The 22,479-nt window shown below is 39.0% G+C and overlaps 1 protein-coding gene across 1 annotated transcript; it reads right to left on the bottom strand.

The window, feature by feature from the left end:
• Positions 1-6,699: 6,699 nt before the first annotated feature.
• On the bottom strand, positions 6,700-21,938 carry LOC120789843 (voltage-dependent T-type calcium channel subunit alpha-1H-like). Its single transcript, XM_040126913.1, has 30 exons — positions 21,917-21,938; positions 21,488-21,532; positions 20,161-20,320; positions 19,065-19,362; positions 18,555-18,647; positions 18,055-18,215; positions 17,694-17,748; positions 17,483-17,608; positions 17,048-17,196; positions 16,515-16,700; positions 16,243-16,360; positions 15,989-16,144; positions 15,749-15,844; positions 15,444-15,542; positions 15,257-15,342; positions 14,754-14,877; positions 14,427-14,495; positions 13,846-14,030; positions 13,575-13,701; positions 13,196-13,321; positions 12,017-12,106; positions 11,517-11,697; positions 11,040-11,191; positions 10,775-10,884; positions 10,541-10,674; positions 10,354-10,412; positions 9,742-9,820; positions 9,337-9,458; positions 8,053-8,211; positions 6,700-6,920 (listed from the first exon to the last, which is right to left on the bottom strand). The coding sequence occupies exons 1-30, from the start codon at positions 21,936-21,938 to the stop codon at positions 6,792-6,794; spliced, it is 3,696 nt and encodes a 1,231-aa protein (XP_039982847.1). The 3' UTR covers positions 6,700-6,791.
• Between the last annotated feature and the right edge of the window lie 541 nt (positions 21,939-22,479).

The raw sequence follows: 22,479 nt of genomic DNA, 5'->3' as shown, positions 1-22,479 counted from the left end.
GTGTGTGTGTGTGTGTGTGTGTGTGTGTGTGTGTGTGGGTGTGGGTGTGGGTGTGTGTGTGGGTGTGTTTGGGAATAGCTAAAAGCATCATTCAAAGAGAGGAGAGAGATTGCCAGTCTTGCAGACAGACACCTTTATTTGCATCAAAAGGGGGGTGTATAACTGAACACCAGTCAGTGAACAAGAGCATCTTAACCACTGAGCAAGTAGGATTTTTTTCATACTGACTCTGTTTTGGAGGGAAAAAATCAACAGTTCATTTGATGATGTTTAACGAGAGGAGGCCTTAAGGTCAAACTTTGTCTTCTCTAAACTATTCTGTAAAACATTTATGCCACATGTTGTCCAAAAAGAGGGATATCTCCCCCTCTCAGCCCACCTCAGATCCCCTCTTAGGATTAACAGAAGAGAAACCCTCTCTGATAGGTGAAAAGCCCTGCTGAGACATCCAGCTCAGGACTGCTTAAGCTTGTCCATATTTTACTACAAGTGACTGTAACAGTGAATATGAGTCAGGGCATAAGGGGGGCTCAATGTGCACATAAGACAATATACTGTAAAAGTCTCATCAACCAGTAACGACAGTAAACTAAAACATGAAACAGTAATCAGTAGGTAGGGACATGAACTGATGAAAAAATTTGACTCCAATTTCCAGTAGCTCTAAATCTGGCCTATTTGCACATAGGACTGAGAACAAATTTACGGGACGATACACACAGACATACTAGTAAAAGAATGAAAACGCAGCTAAACAAAGTTAAGCAAACATAAACATACAGGCTAACTATAATAAGCAAGTAGGTATGAAAAAACAGACACACTCCAGTGCCAGTCTATTATGTACACCTAGCTAGAACTAATGCAGTCTAACACAGCAGTCCACCTTCATGTTGGTTATAACGTTCGGTTTTTGTTGAAACCGTTTTGGAGAGGTGTTGATTGTATTGTGTTACACTGAGAGGTGTTTCTATTATTTTGTCCTATTATGGATTAATAATGTGTTTTCTACAAGGAATGTGGCTTCAGTGAATGACAGTGGTGTTAAAATCACGAGGAGGGTAATGTGGCACGAGGGGTCACACTTGTAAAAGTGTATATTTTTGTATATACCCACATCAGTGTGTGTACAGTATGTACATATATACACTGTGTACTCAGCCGCAGTTCCTAGTTTTGTTGTCAGACTGTACAGCGCTTCTAACTGTTCCCTGTTTTATAGATACTGCAGAAATTCAACTCACAACTATATATATATATATATATATATATATATATATATAATTTAAACTTAACAGTGTGGAGTGTTGTGATCTGCGTCAGTGTTTGATGGTGCAAGCTCATGATAAACCCATAGTAACCACACAAACATACCCAGATATAAAGTATACTGATGTTTCTGTTGGTCATGCAGCCCTGAATCTGCACCGCTGTGTGCAAAAACCTCCATATCCTACTGCTGCTTTATAGTTCTTTAAATATTAATGGGTCAGTCAGTAGTTTCTTAGTTGATGAAATCAACTCTGAAATTTTTCTCGCATTCTCATCCAATTGTGGACAATGTGAAAGCTAAACATGAATTTTACATGTGTTCTGAAGACATTATTGTTTAATGAAGGAGTGTTTTTCAGTCCATCAAATGCTGTTATTTTGGTTTGGATCTTAAAATATGTGAACGCAATGCCTGCCCGATCTCCACAGCCCACTGATTTGTGTTGTGCTGTGTCGCAACTTTTTGTCCTGAACTAGATTGCAAAGAGCTACCTCAATAGAAACCAAGCGTCAAATTTCAGAATCATGCAGATGGGTAATATTTTCTCTGGGTAAGATGGGTTACTGAGACAAAGGCAATATGCTTAATGCGGCGGGCTCCAAATGACACATTCATTATGTATAAACACTATGTTTACAATATCTGTCACACTGAATTGCCTCTTATTGTTGAAAGGTATTTATACCCACATTGTATTTTGTGCAAATGGAGAAGACAGCCATGGTTCTGTACTGAATTATTTTGGTTCTTATGTGTTTTTTTTTTTTGTTTGTTTGTTTTTTTTTTAACATGAAAAACAAAGGTATGTGGACACCTCTATATGTGATTGTTGAACATCTCATTCCAAAACCATGGTCATCAATGTTCCACGCTACCTCCACTCTTCGGGGGTTTCCATAAGATTTTGGAACCTGGCCGTTCCTACAAAGTTGGAAGCGCTCAATTTTCTGAGATATCCTTGTGTTCTGTAGCATTAAGACTTTCCTTAATTGGAATTTGGGAGTTGAACTTGAAAAACAGCCCCAGCCTAACAGTACACAAAAGTATGGTATAGTATTTTGGCCATATGGTTTAGTACATAAGTCATCGCTGTATGTTATCTTACTGGGGCCTGCAAATATGTCTGTCTGCCAAATAATTCTGGTAACTTGATACTTAAAGATTATCCAGCAAGTGATCTGGTTGGACCTTGGAGCACCTTGACACATAACACATCTGCATTATTATGAAGATTTATTTTCTTGAGACTAAATATTTAATGCCCAGAGTTCTTACTAATCAGAATCAACTGTATTTTCCAAGTGTGTTTAAACATGTAAGAAATTTGACTCCAATTTCAAGTAGCTCCCAATCTGACCTATTTGCACATGGGAACACATTTACAGAAAGATACATACAGACATACTAGTAAAAAGGACAGCACAGCTAAACAAAGATAAGCAAACATAAACATACAGGCTAACTATAATAAGCATGTAGGTATGAAAAAACAGACACACTCCAGTGCCAGTCTATTATGTACACCTAGCTAGAACTAATGCAGTCTAACACAGCAGTCCACCTTCATGTTGGTTATAACGTTTGGTTTTTATTGAAACTGTTTCGGAGAGGTGTTGATTGTATTGTGTTACACTGACAGGTGTTTCTATTATTTTGTCCACCCCATTTATATCAGTGAAGGTAGTCTAAATGGCAGAAACACCTCTCTGCGTAGTGCAATATAATTCGACATCAACACAAACTGCAGCCTCCAAAATGACCAGAAAGTTGAATCAACACTTCAATTAGACTGCATTAGTTTAAGTTAGCTGTACCTAATAAAGTGGAGATTAAGTGTTAAAACAACAGAAGGACAACGACGTTCGTACACTGTCCATATACGGGTCAAATTTTACCTGGAAACGGTGTGTACAGGCAGGGGCGGAGCTAGACTCAACACAGAGTGGGGGCAGAGCATTCTCGATGGGGCCTTAATTTTAAAATTCACAACCGTAGAATAGCTGATATATATCCTACCCTTTCCAAAAAAGGAAAAAAAAAAGAAAAAAGAAACTGTCACTTATTGAGCGAAGCAACCCCTATATCTAAGAAAACATACAGTGAAGACACTCTGTCAGACAAGCCTGTTCTGAAGAACACAGAAAGAAAACAGGTTGTCAGTCGCTGTTCAAATGTTTCAGCACAGGGTATAGCAAGCGGAACGGCTCAGCACCACCGCCGGTAGAAACCAACAGGCAGGTGCACTGACACAGTACCATGTCTTTCTTACATTGGAATAACAAAACATAATAGACACAGTGGTCTACAACACTATACAAGGCCTATTCCAATAAAAAGTAGATAGCCTGCAACACAGACAGGTGCTGAAATGTGGTAAACATGGAGTTAAACAACAGGTTAATCGAACTGATTTCTTCATAACCAAAAAATAAGGCGATAAAGGCTAATTATGGATGTTTCACGCACCAATTGTCGCACCTGCTCAGCCTGCTGTAGTTTAGTGTAGTCCATTTGTGTATTCTACCATCCTCCACCGAACAAAGGAATCTGAACAGATTGATTATCTGCTCCATCTTCATAGCAGTTGTATTAAACGGACGAGCAAGACTAGAAATGAGACATAAGAGGAGAACATGATGCAAGTGAACGTCTTACTCTCTCGCTCCTTGCGTTTTAATGCACCCGATTTGTACTTTCTCTCCATTTTACCGTCTAGATAGACTTAACTGATGGGGTTTTTTTGGGTTTTTTTTTAACATTACAGTTACACTGTAACTTCATCACGTAGTTACATGGCATTCGGCCAACCAGTGGTGTAACTTCATCACTCAGTGTCAGTCAGTCAGTCAGTCAGTCTCAGACATACGCTGTTGCGGTCCATCCAAGAGGTAGCTCAATAGGGGCCCCTACTGAGCGTGGGTGCTTGGGCGGTAGCACCCTCTGCCCCCATGGTCACTCTGCTTATGTGAGGTCACAAACAGAGCAAGAGTCAATATTGATAAAATGATTTAAGTCATAGATTAGATGTCATGTTTGATATAGACTGAGTTTATGTCAGGGCATCATATCACAGTGCATCAGTACCAATTACTGTATATTGCTCGTTTCTTGTTGCTAGTCCAAGTGAGACCTCAGCTCATTCTCCAGGTAGCTGCTACAGTTTTTCGTGCTCTGCGCATCCTAGAATGCAAAGCTGGCTACAGGAGCCGTCAGCTCAGACTTGCGGAGTACACCTATTAGTTGGGTCTGATCAAGGTTGGATCGAGCTCCCACCGCAAACGAACCACTCCAGAGTTTGTTCCGGACCTGATAAAAACCAAATCCTCTGAAGGGGTCTTGGTGCTGATTACTGTGTTCAAGCTTGCTCAGAAATCGCACCAAGGGGGAAAATGAACCAGAGTCCGGTTTAACCAGACTAAAAAGTGCAGGTGTGAAGACACCGTTGGCTTGGCACACCTCTCGAAAACCGTAACTCCTATTGCCAAAGTTTTTACAACGTGTGTGTGCGCTACAAGAACTTGCTGCACACGAAATGTCGAAAACGGAGCGCTACAAAAAAAAAAGGGTTCTTTCTGTTTTTCACTGAAAATTTCTGAAAATGCAGCAATCACACTCTTGTTATCTTCGCTCTTGATTATTTTATTTTCTTCCGTGTGTTTTTTGGTGCACTACTAGTCCTACATCCTTGCAACTAGAAACATGGTTCCAAAGCTAAGGTGTCAAGCATGTTTACGAGATAGGTGCTATGACTTTTGGTGCAGAAATCTGTAACAGTTGATTTTATATTTATTTTTTGATTTTGTGTGAGTAATGAGCAAAGCATGATGAAACACAATGGATATCTTAAAAACTATAAAGGGTGCTGGACCGAAACCTAGTGAACAGCTTACCCATACTTCAATGCTTTACATCCAAAAGTGGTAGTGATAGTGCCACCATGTGGTGAGAAATGAGCTAAAAAGTATTGCAAAATGTTTTGGCTAATATCTCAGCAACCACGAGACATAGAAGAAAAATTCTGGTGTGTATGGATTCGGTGGAGGATGCTGAAGAGATTATTATAGGCCACGCCATTTGCATCATAAAATATTTTGCACCATTTTGATTTTTTTGTTAGATATACTTTTGACTCCCTATCCTACATCTTTCATCCAAGCTTCACCAAACTTGGTACATACCATTTTTGGATGACACAAAACACTGCCCTTATGTTTGATTTAAAATATTAATATATAAATGAACAGAAGAATAATAATAAAGATATAATTTTGGGCTCAGAAGAACATGTAGTGGGATTGCTCGTACAACAAGCCCACCAATTAAGTAATTAATAAAGGGTCATTAGTGTCATGGGTCAGGTTTAGGAAGATTCAATAGTACGACTCAGCGACACTAGTCAACACTAGTAAAAGTTCAAACCAGTTCCCCTTTAGGCTCAGCAAGCAGAAGCAGGCTATGGTAAGCAGTAGGCAAAGTCAGGGCATGGGCAGTAGTTGGTAACGGGCAGGCAGGTAAAACAGGCAGAAGGCAAAATCCAAGAATGAGCAAGGTCAGAAGCAGGCGGGCAAAAACAGGCAAAATGGGCAAGAAAGGCTGGATAGGTAAGGCTTGAAAAACACAATAGACAGTCTGGCAAGGAATGAGTGGAAGTGGGCCGATATAAATACTAAGAGCTGATTAGGGAACTGGAAACTGGGAATTGGGTGAGTAGGTGGGTAGGGAAGAGTCAGGTGGCTGAAAGGCGGGAAAGCAGGGAATACTGAAGGGCAGGAGGGCATGGCAGGGTCTGGAATAACAGGAGAGTTAGTCATATGGCAAAGGCAGGCAGAGAATGAATGAATACATGAATGAACTGGGACACATGAGGACTGATAAAGGGTTTTTATAATAATCCATCAAGTATGAAGATATAAATGTTTAAAATCCCCTCTAGAGATGTTTTAAGATGTATGAAAATAGTAAATTGAGTAGTAATTTGCATCTGATAAACTAACTGCAGAAACAATCTTCTATGACAATGCTGGCTACACAGTTACACGAAGTTTGGAATTGGGAGACCTGTCTCCACCTGGTGGAGGAAAAGGGATTCAGGATTTCAGGATTTAAAATATTTGAAATAACATCGCAATTTCTTTATTAAAGGAAGTGGATTGCTTTCCTTCTTGTTTTTTGTCTTTCACTTTCACTTTCAGTTTATATCACTGCTTAAAACAAAACAAAAAATGAATTAAAAAAAAAAAGTCACTACAGTTCAGTTCATTTAAAGCAACATTCAATGCCATTGGAAACCACTGGAAATTATTCTATTAAGATAAAAACTGCCACCAAAAGGAACAGGTGGTGTTAAATCAAATTTACAAAGATATACACATTATACATCTTATAAAGATCTAACTTATCTATCAAAATCATTCCATTACAATAAAAACAGCCATCAGGAGGAACATGTAGCAACAAAACAAATTTACAAATAAATATATTACTACTTAAAACAACAAAGTCATGTCTGTGTGTGTCATCACTCTGAGGATCCCTCTGTGTTGATATGGCCCGAGCCGGATACGACACTCTCCGCTGGCGACGGCAGGGCCTGCTGAGTGTCCTGCACTACCTCCTCCAGGGGGAGACAGAAGTTAGTAGGGTTGTTCTGAAATATTAAAATATTCTTCTGTTTGTATTTCAATGCCAAAGTCAGAAAGCAAAGCTTTGTTTATTATCGTTATTAGGATTTAGCCCTATGACAAAGATTTTGAGTTTCTACAAGGTGTCTTTTGACAGTGGGGCTGAGGTTTAAAGGGTTGGGTCAATGAATTACATTTAAAAAATCGACAGCAAAATCTCTTTCTGGAAACAAATTCCTGTTACTCTGAATAATGCAGAAGACACTGAACCAAAGAAGAAGAAGAATTTTTATTTGCCTAGTATGTTTTAACGCACACGGGAATTTTACCTTGCCTTTAACCAATCAGTGAACACCCAACCCGGAGCAGTGGGCTGCCGCAGCTGCAGCTGCCCGGGGATCAGTTGGGGGTTGGGTGCTTTGCTCAGTTGTCTCTCAGCCGTGGATATTGAGGGAGGGGAAAGCGCTGTTAATTCACCCCCTCTCACATTTTTTACTGCCGGTCCAGGGAACTGAACTGGCAACCTTTGGGTACCAAGCCGCTTCTCTAACCTCTAGGCCCCAGCTGACTTTGACTAAAGATAAACTTGATGTGTAAATTTGCCACGCACTTTCTATGTTATTAAATCATGCCCTCAGTGTTTTTTGTACATGTAAGAAGAGATTTTTTTGCAATAGTGATTTGTTTAATTTGGTACTAATTGTAGAAAAAATACAGACCAAGTTGTGAGACAGTTATTTAAATGGACTTAATTGTTTGGAGTTTATAAAGAGTTGTTTATTTCCAGAATAAAAATTTTATGAAAGAAAAGATCAACTTCCCAAGTAAATCTTATTCCACTATTAATTTATTATTGGAACCTTAACTGTTTGTATATGCTGAATTGTATGCTTGACTATAGACAGTTTTTTCATACTCTCAAGGTTACAATTAATTGGAATTAATTTTATGTATAATTTAAGTAAAACAACAATAATGTCTCTATTTTCCCTATAATTAGTACCAAAGTAAATAGATATTTCCAGGAAACTTTATTGGAAAGTGTTAATAAAATATAAGAAAATTACAAAATCATAGGAACAGCTGTGAAGCTTTATTTGATCAAAGAATGACTATATCTTTGTCTGCTTTCTGTGCATTTGTAATAACTGAACCAACCTCGTTGCTGTCCTCCAGAGCTTGCATGATCGCTGCCACCACCAGGTTTACAAGCACAAACTGGGCCATGACCACAAAGGTGGTGAAGAAAATTGGAGACGCCCAGGACAGGTAGCTCAAACAGCCATCATCATCAGGGCGACACTCCCTCAATGTGTCCTTGAGAGAGACAGAGCAAGATTCAGAAAGGAAGAGATACCAGCACACAGACTGGAGACAACGTTACAAAACTGAAATCTTAACTGTTTAGTAACCACAGTCATTTGAATAATGTGACCATTAGAAACCTAAAAGAACAGCAAAAAATTGAATGAAGTGTAGAAAATACATATTATATATCTTGAAAGCTTGAAAGATCTAATCTTACAAGTTAGGATAAAACATTATTGTAAGGCTTTATTTCATGGGTTTTTAATTTACTAATAATTTCTCAATAATTTCCTGAGTCGTTTCCCATGTTGAACTATGCAGTCTTATTATGCATTAGTTACAGGGAAAACAAGACTGTTGTTGAAAAAAATACTAAATTAAATAAGTAAATTAATTCCTTTTCATGAATTAATTATTCATGCTTTAATTAAGAAATGTTATTCTTCATATATGTTGAAGCGTGTGCTGACATTAAATATTTTCTTATGTTTAGCTGACTTGCTGTGTATTGACTAAAACGCTTCATGTTACATGAGCAGTTAAGTAAAATGAAATACCAGGAAGTGTACCAATTGAACATTGCCTCTATTTTCCCTATAATTTGAACCAAACTACTACTTTCTTCCCAGGACACTTCCCAGAAATTAAATGGAAAATTATTAGAAAATCACAGATCCATGACATAAAATAAAGGCTTGCAAAAGTTTCTTTACTGATGACAATGGGGACTTTGATTTCCCATAAAACTTCTTTTGCTGCCCAGAATTATCAACTGACCTCATGCTGTGCACTAATTAAAAACTTTAAAATAGGAAACATTTTTAAACAACCCTGCACATCCTATCAAATCACACTTTAGTGTGATAACCCTCTCACTGGCTGGAGGGTGTGGATTAACTTCAACATTGTAGCCTGACACCTATGATGCAGGTATTTGTTTTCACTTAGAAATTTTAATTTGTTTTTTATTTGATTACTTATGTCATTTTGTTGTCAAGTGGCCAGGGTATAAGTTAAGTTGTTGGGTAATATTCCTTGCATAACTGGTTTTGGACATGACTGCTTTCTCAGTGGTTATGGGGATATGTATAATGTATAGAGTGGGTGTGTATGCATGTATGAGAATCTGCATACTTTCAGAATCATGCTCCAGTTGTCTCCGGTGCACACTTGGTAGAGCGTGAGCAGGGCCATCCCAAAATTCCTGAAGTTGTTGTACCGATGTAAACCCAGGCATGGGTAATCGTCGGTGCATTCTAGTTAACACAGACATACACAACACAGACACAGTTTTTTCCTGCACTGTGGACATGTTGGTTTCAACCAATAAAATCCCCCAGATATGTGACTGATTCAGCAGTTTACAGAGAGAACAGAGCTCCATACTGACAACTACTTTTTTTTTTTTTTTTTAACCGAGAAGTCTAAAGGTTTAGCGAAAGGGTTTCTTGCTTTCCTCGACAACATGTGATCAGCTCTAGGACCATGATCCTTTGCAGTAAGCCCGTTTGTGTATGTGTGTATGTGGGTGTGACTGACCTAGCTTGCCAAAGAGCTCCACTCCCAGCGCAGCGTAGATGAAAAAGAAGAACATGAAGAGCAGACAAATATTTCCAACCTGGAATCAAAATGCATGTTAGATCCCCTACACAGCAAACACTATAATGTAGTTGTAATTCTCATCCAAGGACCGATGCCTGTATGTACCTCAACTAGCAGGAACCTTTATTTGAAACAGGCTATCAATGCAGACAGGCTTTAATTTGTAATTGCCACTGTTTTTAAAGTACATGTCATCCTTTTCAGAGTTTTCTTTTCTCTTCTGATCCCATTTGCTGTGGTAATTTGCTGTTGCAACTGTTGTCTGTTCATGCAATTGGACACTTGGTCCATCTGTTGATATGTAGAGAACTGAGTTTATGATGGCAAAAAGGAGGTCCTATCTGATGTGTTTGGTCTTTCTTAGAATGCAGATTTAATATAAACCTGACTGGCGTGTACAACACTGCTGTTAAGTTTCTAGTATGCAAACAGGGCACAAACAGATGCTTCAGGGTCTTAATCTGCATACTGTAAACTCAAGTCATCTACTCAAGCACATGTAATGAATCAGACAAAAAACAGAATCAACCCCACAGTCTCTGTGTTTACCTGCGATAGCGTCTTGATAATGGTTTTCAGGAGAACTCGTATGTTTTTGGCCTTCAGCACTGGAGGGAGACACAGTTGTTGTCATTAATATCTTTGTATATGTGCATACACAACACTCACTATATATTTGTCCCCCAAAGACACCTTTAGAAGTAATAAGATGTCACTTTGCTGAGTGTGTGTGTACCTTGTGCTAGTCTGAGTACTCTACACACAGTCAGGATGCTGGGATTAAAGGGAATTGCATCTGCCATTTTCATCTCGTTGAAAATGATACTGATGATGGAAACCAAGACTACAATGACGTCCACCACATTCCATCTATAAACATACACAAATGATATAACACTTTAGCTCTTACAATTTTAAACATGCAAAAGCACATAAAGAAGTTAAATTCTCGCTCATTCTAGTGTGTTACCCGGTTTTTATGAACCTAAGTACGCCAAATGCCACCAGCTTCAGAAGGACTTCGATGATCAGGATGGCGGTGAACATGTAGTAGGAGTACTCTGTAAGCTGCTCTATATACTGAACACACAGACACACACAGGTTTATTTCTATCCCCTCAGAGAGTGGATTCAAACCAATTTTTGGCAGCTGTTTTAAGCTTGCAGAACCTGTACACAGTTATTGTATTTGTGCGTGAGTGTGTTGAGTGTGAGTCTGTGTGTAACTGCATTACCAGAGGTTGATTATAATGCTCGAAAGCCATCATCAAGACACTGATGACAATTATGACAGTCATGAAAATGTCCAGGAAGCTGCTGTTACACAGAGTGTGGATAGACCGACGCATGGGGGAGTAGTATGAGTAATATGGCTTCTCCTCAGACTCTTTAACACGTGTCCATGCGCATATGAACAAACACACAACGATGCAGACATTCACAGGTACAAAGAAAGAAGGGAGACAATTATGTAATTATGAATGTATGTTCACTCACAAACATTTAACGCTGCTCTAATCAACATTTTTAATGAATCAAATGACTACGTGTAAGTGAAAGGAGTCGCTCGTAGTAAGGAACCCAACAGAGAGTTCTCACACAATTCTGCAGCAGGTTGCGTGACCTAACCAGATTCTCTCCTTTGTTTTTAGTCTCTGAGATGCAGTGCTCAGAAAAATAGACCACCAACAAGTCCCTCCTTCTCCCCTTACCCCTGCATTGGTCTTGCAATAACCCTCCTCCCTCTTCTCCTTCATCCCGTCTTTTTTGCTCCTGCTGACACTGGTGGAAGGTCTCCACCATCACACCAATGAACATGTCGAGGAGAAAGAAGCTCATAATCATGAAGGAAATGAAGAAAAGAAGCATCCATTCATTGTGGTTTCTCACAGGCTAAAAGAAGAGAACAGACATCAGATTTTTTTTTCTTGTGCTTGAGAAATAAAAAGTACAAAACTGATTTGTTCCACTGTTGTCTGCAATGCACACTACACAGTTTTACATTTTTAGCTGCATTTTCTTCAACATCCAGGCAGCAAATTGTTTCCATTTTATTTCTGTACTATAAGAAAATTAATCAGCAGACCCATGAAACTTCCTTGAGTTGTGTAATCCATCACTTTGAACATCAAGTCTGTATTGTCCATTGTTTCCTTACCATTTACATAACCTTGAAAGAATATAAATCAGGCATATCACCTACGAACTTTACCTGTTTGTCTACTCCCACAGCATCCAGCCCATCATACATGAGGTTGACCCAGCCATCCTTTGAGTACATTACAAACAAGGCCATCAGAGCCTAAATTGGAAACAACAGACAGAACAGCAGGCAAAATAACTGTTAAGTTAACACACAGTGATTTTCCAGGTACTAATATTATTAGATCCGAAGTTCTGTTACAGTTTACAAGTTCATTACAGTAGCTGAATGTCCTGTCCTTTCTACAAGACTAACTGTTTCAAGAAAAGTCAGATTCAGGCCACTGAAAAATTGACAGTCAATTTATGTGCGTGAGTCTGTATCATGTAAATTTGGCTGTAACTAAGTTTTTAAAAGTTATGTCCGATTGGTAACCAATTATAGGAAAATGGTATGGAATATTACAAAAGAACAAAGTTAAAAACATTTTGAGGATAATTTAAATATATAATGTACCACACTGGCGGAAGTTTAAATGACATTTGTAGGAGGAATGTTGAAACAGTTTTGCCGGAGATTAAAAATATAGACGATGGGGATAGCTTCTTGAACCAAGGAATCTGGGAAAACTTTGCCTCTGCATCTCACAGTTCACCATCAAATTTTACTGCAATCTGTGAAGCAGTTTTTGAGATGTCATGCAAAGTAACATACAAAGTTGAGGAACCAAACACATAACCTCCTTAGTTTTTACAATACTAGCCAGCGATTTTCTCTCTGTCTGTGGTTGTCAGCAGCAAATGGGAAACTATTTTAATTACTTAGACAGCAATTCAATATTGGCCGAAACATAATACATCTCTGATTAAAAGATTGTACACCTCTGCAAAACCTGCTTTTGGATGAAAACATTTTGAGGACGAGAAACTGTGAATAACAGGCAGTAGATAGACATAAAATATTAAACGTGTTAAATGTATATTCACAAAAAAAAAAAACATTAAATCAGTAAAAATCACTTACTTTTTAGAATTTTTTCTTAGAAAAACATGGCACCAGCATGAAGAATTCGGGCCTAGCAGACTAATTTAATTTTCCCAGTTCAAAGATCAAGTTTCTATTTGATTCCCAGCTCCTAGTTTTTACATACTTCATTCTGTATTTGGAGATTGTGCCGGCATGAATCTCCAAACCTTACATCCCTCTCCTACTCCTCCTCTCCCTTTTCTCATCTGCATTAGTGCGTACCTGAGGCAGGCTGTCAAAGTTGAACTCCTTTCGTATCCATTGATAGTTGGCTGACACACAGTCAGTCTTGCTGGTGATTTTTCTTGTGTCCTGACCCACACAGTAGTAGAACTTCCCTTTGAACAACTACAGTGTTTGTGTGAGATGAAGAAAGCACAGAGTATCTATTAGTTACTTTACTTTAGTTCTCAGTTGTGTTAAGGCTGGTAGGCTATTAAACTATTAATGCCAAGAATAAAAGGAGTACATTCTCAACAGAGGTGTTTACTGTGAGTGCTTGGCTAAAAGTATGCCAGAGGCCATGTTGTTCATTTCAATGGCTTCATTGTCAGTTAGGGTAAAAGAAATCTACTGTACGTGTGTGTGCGTGCCAACTTACCTGCACCCCAAGGATGCCATAGAAAAAGAAGAAGGCGCAGCAAGTGAGAACAATGTTCCCGATGGGTTTAACCGAGGCGATGAGAGCTTCCACGGCCAGCTTCAGTTTTGGGGCTCGCTTGATTACCCTGGTGCACGCAAACACAAACAAACCGGCGTTTATTAAAATCAACACATCTTACACACTAACATAACATGAAGATATGCACTGGTACCAACCGACACAAACAGAAAACAAACATTTATATGATGAACACAAATAAATGATGTACCTCAGGGGGCGAAGTGTGCGTAGCAGGCGTAAAACTTTGAGGATTCCCAGCATGTTGTTTTTGCCCGTACTGGCCAGAGAGACAAAGATGTGGACTAAAGACAGAATCACCAACACACCATCCATGACATTCCAGGAGGACCGACAGTAGCTGTGCTTCCCAAACAGCAAACCAAGAGCTAGAACCTGGTGTGAAAGCAACACCACATTGATACAAACTAAATATATTATTGATTCTTTAAGACACTCCTGGAAATCAGCTAGAAATCTGAGATACAAAATCTATTTTATGGTGATCTAAAGTCATATCAAAGTTTAAGAATTGTCAAAATGGCTTCTGGCTATACCCCAGTCCAAACTTAAATGTTCGGACCGGGGCTACAGTTAGCTTTCCTCTCTACTATTTCCCTTTATTTCTAATACCTCATCTCAAGTCGGGAGTGGTCGGAAAGGTCAATCAACCGCTCAGAAGCCAGGAAGTCATTGTAGTTATCAGTAAAAATATCCAATTTCTGTTAATATGAATGACTTTTCATGTATAATCATAGACCTCTGTGGTTAAAAAACAAAACTGACATTTACCTTAAAAAGCATCTCTACCAGGAAGACAGCAGAGAATGCATAACGGGACGTATTCAAGATCCATCGCTCCTAAAGGTCAGAGTGAGATTCATTTTTAACCTGCATGTACTTAATAGTGCATATAATCAAACTCTTACTTGCCATGTCTAATCACACATTACATGTGGTATGATTTCACTGAGTGGACACGTGCTGTAAATGTGTGTACATGTGCATCTGTCTATATTTATTGTACTATGCTTGTGTGTGTCTGAGCGGAAAGGTTAGTGTGTGTCTTGACTCTCTCCATTGTAAAAGTAATTGTTAGTCATGTATGTTTTTTCTCACTGTGCTTTTAGGGTCTATTCCAGGCCTCTCCATAGCGATGGGGACACAGCTCAGGAGAATAAAGAGCAGAATCATATGGTCGAACATCTTGTGAGAGACCACATGTTGGCAAAAGATACGGAACCTGAACTCAAACACACATAAGTAGCAACAGTAAGTTAAAACATTAGAGGAAAACCAAGTTTTAGCTCAAATTAAAAAAACAAGAAACAACAATTAAGACCATTGTTAATGAAGTTTAGGACTTTTTTTCAAACTAGTTTCAAACTAGTGATTTACTCTATCAGGTTGCATCATTAAAACTTAATAGAATAATATTTCAGTGAGTAACGAAATGAGTAATCTGTAAATTGGTTGTTGAGAAACATCTGTAGCACTGTACAATCAAAACTATGTAACTATGTAGACAATGAGAAAGTGAAATGCACCTGGATTTTAAGAGATTGATAGTGAAATGCGTGTGTGTGTGTGCGCGCGTGTGTTTGTGTATGTGTGAAACTTACCTGTTCTGTGGAGACAACATATAGAATGACCAATCTCCATGCTCCTCGCACCAGCGCAGCACTTTCTGGATCAAGTTCAAAGATCTCTGCAGGGGTTAATAGTTACACATCTGTCAACTCTCTTTTTCCAAAGCATAAACCACACTGGGACTTGGCTGATCCCGGACTATCACTCTAAGGAACTTACATTGTCCTTGATGGCATCTGTAGGTGCAGAGTTAATCACAGTGGGTCTACTGGTCCCACATGGAAAGAGAGGCCAGTTTTGATTGGGTCTTGAAGAGCCCTGGAACAACATTAAGTGGAGTTGATTAAAGGTGTGAGTAGAAACATTGGTATGTTTGAGGAAGTACAGCAACCTTAATCTCTAAACTGTAACCGTTATTTCAAGAAGGGAGAAGTAAACATATCGCGCACCACAAGTTCTATCTCAGAGACCGCTCAGTAGATTCTGAAACCAGAATATGGAGGTTATGACTCTGAGGAACTTACGTTTGTCTTGTTGTTTTCTGTCAGTGAAGAGTCACAATCAGGAGCCTGGCTGGGTGGAGTGGAGCTGGTGGAGTCTTTATCTGAACTTGAGGAGTGCTGAAACAACAGGAAATAGAGTTTAGCATAGTTGTGTATGCAGGTGTGTTTGAGTGTATCGTACCTCAAAGCCACGCTGGGTGTGTTATTCAATAAATTATAAAACACCTAGCTCTTGGAAAGAAATACAACAGAGGTCCTCACCCTGGCCTGGAAGCTCTCAATTACTATGCCTACAAGTACGTTGAGAAGAACATGTTTTCCTAACACAATTATGGCAACAAAATAGAGAGCGGCCCATGGAGAGGTGGCAGCCATGGCATTATATAACACCAGATTCCAGTCCTCCTCAGTCAGAATCTAGGTTGATCGAGAGCAACACAGACAGAGATAATGCACAAATGGCATGATGATGGAGTACAATCATGATGGCACAAATTAGGAAGACAAAAACTAACCTGGAACACAGTGACCATGGACCACAGTAGGGAATCAAAGTTTTTGCGGTCATCAATTTTGTGTCCATTCAGTGTCATGAAGCTAAATTTACCACCAAACAGGCACATACCCAAAACACTGCAAAGACACGAGAAAATGCAGTCAGAATCATTTCAATGTGAGCATCTCGTTGGTGATTATCATAGTAAGAGAATAGCACCGTGTCATTACAGATATCTACCAACAGACAGATGGAGAGGAAGGATTTGTGTGTATTCCTGTGTGTACATGCCTAAAAATTAAAGTGACAAACAGCATTAGCCTGCAGAGCGGGGCTGCCTCTTCCATGGTCTTATTCAGCACTAGCAGTTGTCTCTTCAGGCAAGGGAGGAAGTGCACCAGCCGCACAAACCGCAGAAGACGAAGCGCGCGCAGAACTGACAACCTGCCATCAGTTTTAGCAATTATCTCCCACAAACTGAAAACCACAAAAAAAAACATTTTCATACGCTGTTGGCAACTTTTGTCTGAGAAATGTAACCATGTATTTAATAAATTGTATGGTGAGGTTATAGGTTATATTATTTTAATATTACCGGAATCTAGCCTGTTGTTAATACTTGTTACTAGTACTGGCATGCACTGCACTGTGAAGAATTCTGCTTAATATCTGACCAGTTTTGTGCGCCATGGTCAAAAAAAACAAAAAACAAAACAAAACAAAACAATGGTTCGTCCCAATGAGAGTTGAAGCCCAACCAAAGACATTTCAATATTGACACATATTACAGGACAAAGCAAAGCGACTTCATAGGATCATATTACCTGATGATAACGATGACAAAGTCAAAGATGTTGTTTCGGTCCCTGAAGTATTCCCACTCGAGAGCCAGCAGCTTTAAGGCCATCTCCACGGTAAATATAAAGGCGAAGATGACGTTACTGATCTGTAACATTTGTGCCAACTCCTTAGGCTGTAGGAAGAGAGGATGGAAGGAGATAAAGAGAGAGAGAGCAGAAAAGGGCAAAGGCAAGAGAGATATAGATGGAGGGAGAGAGAGAGGGAGGGAGCAACAGATAGCAAGAGAATGCGGAAATGCAAAGAGAGGATAGGGGAGAGTGATAACACAAGCAATCAATACAAAATAAGTAAGAAAGAAAAAATGACTAGAAGGAAGAAAAGAGAAATAATATAGTCAATTTCTCATTCTTCTATTCTCTTTTGGATTCTTAGTGAGTCAGAAACACTTTTCTCCTCACCTGCTCATAGTGTTCTATGGCAATGGTGAGAATACTGAGGAAAACAGCAAACATGATCACCCAGTCAAAGAGTTTGCTGTTGACCATCCTCTCAAGCTTTCCCTTGAATGGCATCCAGACCTCCTTCTGGAAGATAGGGGAGTCAGTTAGTGAGGCAACAATGCTGCTGCTGCTGCTGATGGTGCTACAGAAAGGTGTTAACTAGTCCCACCAGTGTGGTATTACTCCTGTTCCCCATGCCACCGGTGTGCACCCTGTTACGATGTCTGTTGGTAAAAGGACAAGACATGATTAACAGTAAATGACTGAAAACAGACCAAGAGGGTGTTGTTTTCAAGTTAAATTAGGAGATAATGTTCTGGTAGTGTGTGTAAGCATTTACTTTGACAGTTATAGTAGAAGAAAACATTTACATCTACTTTCATGCTAGGAATTGCACATATTTTGGATGATTTATTCAAAGGAAGAATGAACCTGACATAATCTCACATAGTTATACTACCAGATATCACTGTAAACAACCCTGATCTGTACATGATGTAAAGGCATATACAGCCTATACACTATCTGACCTGATTCTTCTACGGGAGATCCTCCCCAGCCAGCAGGTTATCTTGTTACAGATCTGTGTGATAGCGCCAGCACGCCGCTCTCCTGTCTTCCTTTTCATGTTCTCCGCGAACTGTGTGGCGATGACTACTGCGCACACGTTCATCATGATGAAGGAGCCCATCTGGTTGGGAAAGCAAAGAATGACTATTTAGAGCAAGGCTTCAAAAACTTTGCTTCAGGTAAACTGCACCAGTCACATGAGCATATTATGGATTTAAGTATTACTGGCCTCATTTTAATGTAGCCCTGACAGAGAAATTATGATAGGGTTCTTGGTCCTTGACATAAAAAAGTTTGATTTAGAGGTTGTTAGTAGTTTGTTGTCACTGGTGTTATTTAATCACCTTTCCAGAACAACAAAATTTCTACCATAGTGGTCAGTTATGTTGACCATTATGTCAAATACAGCCAAAATTTACCAGCATGGAAGAAAACAAAAACATGACAAGTTGCCACTTACGGTTGTGACGAGTATAAAAAATACAAAGCTCCAGAAGGAATGAGCATCCATAACATAAAACATGATATCTGTCCATCCTTCTAGTGTGACAACCTGCAGGAGGAGTGAGACAGAAAGCGATGAAAACAAAATATTACTGTGTAGCGACAATTTAAAAACATGGTGAACAAGTAAACAGTCAATAAAAACTTCAGAGCAAAATACAAAAGTATCTCCTAAAGAGTAATGATGGGTTCTCCTGCCAGAGGAAGGCTAGACTCACTCTATGATGATAAATCATAGATAGATTCGAGAGGATGACTGAGTACCACATCCTCACATGATGTTTGGGTTCTAAAGTTCTCAAAATTCAGAATTTTGACCCATTCTGCCATAATAAACTGTCAAAGTACAGTTGCAAGGTCCAAACGAGGCCTCTCCCAGATTTTTTTTAACTCCCTGCTCTCCATGTTTGTGCTACCACATATCCTTCTGCAAATGTATTTCTGCACATGTCAAAGCTTTTCTTACCTGGAATATGGCTATCAAGGCATAGCCGATGTTATCAAAATTGATGGCTCCCATGTGAGGGTTGTGGTCCCCAGCACGACAGACATTGTAGTACAAGTTCCAGTTTACGCAGGCATTAGGCCTGGCCCCAGCTGAACCGTGGCTGGGAGCAGCCAATGAGCAGGTTTCCCCATCCTTTCTGTACGGTGGCACATCATGGCAGCGCCGCAACCCGTTCTCGTTATCATTCGAACAAATAAATGGGCCTTTTTCACCGTACTTGGACCTGAAGTATGGACTTAAGGACACGTTGTACATTCTGGATAGAAAAAGAATGATAACAGCTTATATACACTACAATCACTATACTAAAGATGTCATTACATAGCTTTTAGACTTCACATGAGCCTATTACAGGGTTTTTTGTGTTGTGTGTTGAGAAAAAGCCTATTTGCATACAGTTGGTCATATTAGTGAAACATAGATATACAACTGAGCAAAAAATTTAGAAATATGAAGACCTACCAAAACCTAATGCCTTAAAACAGGATAGGCTTTGTAGTAGTTTTAATAAGTTAATTAACATTCTACAACTGACTTATCTAAAGAAATGTGGTTTAGTGTCTTGTTCAGCATTCTAAACACATTAAAAGCGGAAAAGCATTCTGATTAATATCACAATATTGTTTTAACTATTTTTATCTTTGCCTCTGAGGTCAAAGATAGAAATAGGTACAGTACAGCTGAAACAATTAGCCAATTAATCAATTAGTCCATCGACATTATATTAATTGGTAACAATTAAGATGACTGATTCCAGTCATTTTTCAAGCAAAAATGCCAAGCATTTGCTGATTCTAGCTGATTCTGTGTTTATTCTAAGTAAGGGATCTTGGGGGTTTTGGACTGTTGGTCAGACAATACAAATGATTTGATGAAGTCACCATGGGCCCTAAGAAAATTGGACGTTTTTTTTTCTTACACTATTCTTTGGCAATTTATAGACCAGACTATAACTAAATAATTGGGAAAATAATTGGCAGGTTTTTTGATAGCTATTAATTGTAAGGGCAGGCCGGAGATAATACTGGAAGAGCAGACCATGCAATTTCCTTACTTGGGGATGTCCCCTCCGAGGAAGCAGCGGTTGCGCAGCTGCCCTGCCCAAAGCTGAACTCCCACAATGCCAAAAATTTGCACGACAAAGATGTAGAGAATGAGAACGTTTGCAAGCATCGGCAAGGTGTCTAGGAGTATTTTCACCAGCTCTCTCATACCTACACAGATGAACAAAAGAGGATGCCATCAGAAATTATTATTTTGACAATACTTACACATACAAACACATGCACAAGCATATAGTACATATGCACCCATATTTAAAGTTAATATACATGATAGACAACTGCCTTTTGCCTTCTTTCAAACTCTTGCTGATTGAGTGTACAGTGGCCTGACATTATTTCATACTCTGGGATTTGAACTCACAGCTTCCCTGTGGCTGGTCTTGTCTAACATCCATCCTCAACTGTCAGTTGGGTTTAGTCTCATCATTGAAATGTTTTCTTATTGGGTTAAGCACTGAAGTTTTTCCTTTTCTTTTGGTATTTCAGAGTATACGTTATACCCAGACTGTTCAATTAAATTATGAATATAGTGGACACATTATTATATTAGGTTTACATCTTATTATCTAAAGCTCACTATGGCACTGCCTGGCCTCACTGTTTTGGTCTTGCAGGTGTGTCTCAATCCACATGCATTTGGCTCTGACTCTGGTTTGAATAAATTTCAGAAGCAGAATTATCAGAGAGATGCTAAAACTGCCCTAAGTTGAGTAGTGTTGTCAAATACAGTGCCAAAAGGCCACTTACCCGCTTTCGCCAGAATTATTGTTATTTCTCAAATGTAACAAAGACAAGGAGAAAGAGAGGAAAGAAGTAAACTGCTTTGGGAGGTTTATCAAGCGATCAACATCCATTAAGAAATCTTTCACTAATATAATCATCCACAAGATTAACATGACTACATATAGTACCTACGGTAAATATGTTTAGAAACACACTGCAAAATATGTGGTTAACAACCACAAGCCTTCATCTTGATGAACTGTGGAAAAAAGTAGCTTGTTTCTTCATAACGTTTCAACGTTTTGTCTAAACTAGAGCTAAAACAATTCATTGATTACTCGATCAACAGAAAATTAATCATTAGTTGGAGCCCTAGTCTTAACAGTTTAGTCTAACTTAATTTCATTTCAAAATTCATTTTAACTTAAACGTTTGAACATTTTTCTTTATGTTATCTCCCAGCCACTGCATTGATTACACAGCTAGAGGGAATTCATGGGTAACAGATTTTGAGGACCACTGAAGAGAGCTAGGTAGTTGAGTGAATGGACTCTGTTCTCATCAGGCACTTCAAATGTTCAAATGTCGACTTACTTGGGACTCTGCCGATGAGTCGCATTGGTCTGAGCACATGATAGACTTGTAAATGGATACCGAAGGAAACAAAAAGATACTCCAACACCCTGAACGGACAAATGCAGAAGAGTTTTACTTCCAGTTACAAAAATGAATAATATATACACATTCTAATCACGAATAGGAAGACAGTCCTTTCATAAACAAGCAATGAGAGGCTCATGGTTCATAAACCTTCTTTGTAGGCTGCCTTCCCTAAAATAAAAAATAAAAAAGTCAGACCGTTCTGACTGCTGGTGTCCACATTTTTTTGTTTCTCCAGTTTGAAACCAAGAGCCCTGCTATGTTTGTGCCTGAATGATTGTATGATGTATTCCTAAGGTGACTGTGGCTGTCTATCTGCAGAGGAAAGAGAAAGCAGAGACAACAGATTTGTGGGACACTAACTCTCCAAAGATGATGAAGACATCAAACTTGTTCCAGTTGTTGCTGAGATAACTTCTCTTGTATCCAAAGACTCCCAGGGCCACCATCTTGATGAGCATCTCGATGGTAAAGAATGCAAAGATAAGCGCATCCAACACCTAGATGATTAAAACCACATGATTAAAAAAAATGTATGGTTAAACATACAGTAGAAACAACAATACTAAGTCTAACATGCTTTAAGTGGCAACAGTGCTAATTTGTTTACTCATCAATACAGAGGGACGTTTTGAATTTTAAATGAGCCCATCTTTAAGCCAAGAATCAAGATCGCACTGAAACAAATGAGGCAAGTTAGAAAAGAATACCAGAAACACTGAGTTAAATTAATGCAATTTCATTATCAGCAGTTATGAATATATTCCGCGATATAAAAGGTCTCAAATGCGATGTGACATGACCACTTTCTTATTGTAGTGGCCATAATATTAGATGTAGTCGACCTGTTTTAAGAGCAAAAAAGTGTCAACATTGTCTTTGACCAATCAGGCCAGCCAGAACTGAGACAGTGGAGTGAAACGTCA

The sequence above is a fragment of the Xiphias gladius genome, chromosome 1, assembly GCF_016859285.1.
Source record: "Xiphias gladius isolate SHS-SW01 ecotype Sanya breed wild chromosome 1, ASM1685928v1, whole genome shotgun sequence".
NCBI classification, from domain to species: domain Eukaryota; kingdom Metazoa; phylum Chordata; class Actinopteri; order Istiophoriformes; family Xiphiidae; genus Xiphias; species Xiphias gladius.
This window is presented reverse-complemented; position numbering and strand designations above follow the sequence as displayed.

Coding starts and splice junctions, on each gene's coding strand:
- LOC120789843 (XM_040126913.1), bottom strand. CDS start 21,938: ATGTCTTCATCATCTTTGGAGA. Junction 14,496..14,753: donor GAATAGACCCTAAAAGCACA/GTGAGAAAAAAC, acceptor TCTGACCTTTAG/GAGCGATGGATCTTGAATAC. Junction 13,702..13,845: donor CGCACACTTCGCCCCCTGAG/GTACATCATTTA, acceptor TGCGTGCACCAG/GGTAATCAAGCGAGCCCCAA.